General features: G+C 36.3%; 1 protein-coding gene across 1 annotated transcript; it reads left to right on the forward strand.

The window, feature by feature from the left end:
* Positions 1-388: 388 nt before the first annotated feature.
* Positions 389-2,229, forward strand: LOC108985538 (transcription factor bHLH93-like). The gene is made up of 4 exons (XM_018957883.2): positions 389-1,091; positions 1,325-1,492; positions 1,620-1,790; positions 1,896-2,229. The coding sequence occupies exons 1-4, from the start codon at positions 525-527 to the stop codon at positions 1,980-1,982; spliced, it is 993 nt and encodes a 330-aa protein (XP_018813428.1). The 5' UTR covers positions 389-524; the 3' UTR covers positions 1,983-2,229.
* The last annotated feature ends 278 nt before the right edge of the window (positions 2,230-2,507 follow it).

Below are 2,507 nucleotides of genomic sequence, written 5' to 3' on the forward strand. Positions count from 1 at the left end.
CCAGTACCCCCACCAAGGCATTATTTATGTTAAATCCAAAAGTAAAGTAAATCTTTTTTCTTTTTTTCATAAGTAAATCTTGAGAAGCCAAAGAAGAAACCAGAAAATCTTAAGATGTAATGCAGATATATAAAAAGAAGCTGACAGTCTACTATGTCAGCCATTCATTTTCCTTCCGGACAGATTAACCGGTCAAAGCTTTAAGGGTATGGGAATTAAAATATTGAAATTGTCTGTTGATAATTTCGGTGAAAGAGACATTAATCCGCCATGACAGAGAGAGTAGAAAAAGCAGATTCCATTTCTGTCTTAGGCTAGCTCTAGGAGCTACTGCGTACAAACTTCACTGTATAATGAATACTATAATACATTCATAATGAAAAACTGTCCTTTTTTGTGTATGTTTTATGTGTTGCTTCAATTTGGTGCAACTTCATGTCATTCAAGCTCTTTGGATGACCATTTCACCACTTTATAAGAGAGAGAGAGAGAGAGAGAGGGGGGCAGAGTGAGAGAGAAGGGCAATGGAGCTTACTCAACATAGTTTCTTGGAGGAGTTACTGGCTCCAAGAAGAGACACTTGGAACACTTTTCCTAATGGAGTGAATGAGTTCTTCCCTAATGACTGGAGCATTGATTCTTTGGAAGATAACCCAGTCCTGGCTACTCCAAATCCTCCATTACTAGGATTCTCCACACCAACCGGACCCAGCTTTGAATGTCCTTTCAGTGACCAGGTTTACCCATCTCTTGATGGATTTACAGAGATTGAAACATCATACGCCAAGATTAATGAAAAACCACTGTTTCCTTCCCGAGAAGATTACCCATCGATGGTGGAGGATGAGGACCTCAGTTTTCTCGGCAGTGAAAGTCACAGTATGGGAGAGAAAAATAATGGCTGCAAAGTTGAGATGGACCAGGCTGCTGATATTCCAGCTTTCAACATGGGTATATGTGGAGAGAGAAAGTGCAAAGCCAAGAGATTGGAAGGGCAGCCCTCAAAGAATCTAATGGCAGAAAGAAGACGAAGGAAGCGCTTAAATGACCGCCTATCCATGCTCAGATCAATTGTCCCTAAAATAAGCAAGGTGATCTAAGATTTCTTTTCTTTTTTTCTGCTAAAGCTTGTTTATACTAAATCTGCAGACAACAATGTTTCCATTTCCTCGTTCTGGTTATATCACTAATGATAAATTTCTTGTTTGCTTTCTCAAGTGTGGCTATTCGTTTTGCATAAAGATACACTTCCTAAAACGCATAAGTTCCCTCTTAATTTTGACTTGTAAGATTTACAGAAGAATGTGAATATTATTGCTTGCAGATGGACAGAACAGCTATACTTGGAGACACCATAGATTATATGAAGGAGCTTCTGGAAAGAATCAATAAGTTGAGAGAAGAAAACATTGAAGGAGGTGAAAATCAGTTTAATTTGATGGGCTTCCAGGAGATACAGAAAAATGAAGTTATGGTGAGAAATTCCCCCAAGGTAAAATGTCTCCAATTTGCAATTAATGCCCCCCCATCTAGACCCTGAAATCCAATTTCATGTGATACGTCTATACTATACTCAATTCTTGAAGTGAATTTTCTGAATCCGTTTGGCTAATTTGCAGTTTAATGTGGAGAGGAGGCCGTACATGGATACTCAGATCGGTATTTGCTGTGCAGCTAAGCCAGGATTGTTGTTATCAACAGTAAACACGCTCGAAGCTTTGGGCCTTGAAATTCAACATTGTGTTATAAGCTGTTTCAATGATTTTTCAATGCATGCTTCTTGTTCTGAGGTATTTATGTTGCCTCAATTAATGATTCATATTAATTATAGTAATGTGCATCATTCATCATGTTTTGAATCAATTAATATATATTTCTTGTTATAATGATTTTAGGGAACACAGCAGCGAGCATTGATAAGTTCTGAAGAAATAAAAGAAGCATTATTTAGAAATGCCGGATATGGAGGAAGATGTTTGTAGAAAAAACCGATGAAAAGAAACAACATAGGAGGGGTTACTTAACAGGGAGGGCTTGAAGGGATGAGATTTTTTAACTTGTTCTCCTTCAAGGAATTTCGAAAGAGACGTTGTAATAATGTATTGTCTACTGCAATTGTTGTTGTTTTTTTCTCTAAATTTAAGTATCTGGTCGATCCAATCATGATATTTAACTCATGATCTGTTCGGATCTAAATAAATAATAAAAGAGTTTTGTCGAAGTTGTTTATATTGGAATCGGAATGCATATGGAATATTAAATATATATACTGAAGTTAGAGATTAATTAAAGTTGTTTGTGGGAGCTGAAAAACAAATAGCTATTGATATCTTATTGCTAAATTATATAATATATGTGACCATTCACCAATAATTGGATTGAGCTGCCACAAATCCGGTGGTCCTATTACAAACTCAAGTTAATAGAAGATTACGGCCCGTTTGGATTTAGAGATGAGTTGAAATGATTTTAGATGAATTGAGTAAAATATTATTAGAATATTATTT

This window comes from Juglans regia, chromosome 8, assembly GCF_001411555.2.
Source record: "Juglans regia cultivar Chandler chromosome 8, Walnut 2.0, whole genome shotgun sequence".
NCBI classification, from domain to species: Eukaryota; Viridiplantae; Streptophyta; class Magnoliopsida; order Fagales; family Juglandaceae; genus Juglans; species Juglans regia.

What these genes read in the sequence shown, in the direction of transcription:
- LOC108985538 (XM_018957883.2), top strand. Translation starts at nt 525, where the DNA reads ATGGAGCTTACTCAACATAGTTTCTTGGAGGAGTTACTGGCTCCAAGA. An exon ending in TTGTCCCTAAAATAAGCAAG is followed by an intron (nt 1,092 to 1,324) that starts GTGATCTAAGAT and finishes TATTGCTTGCAG; the next exon opens with ATGGACAGAACAGCTATACT. An exon ending in TGGTGAGAAATTCCCCCAAG is followed by an intron (nt 1,493 to 1,619) that starts GTAAAATGTCTC and finishes GCTAATTTGCAG; the next exon opens with TTTAATGTGGAGAGGAGGCC.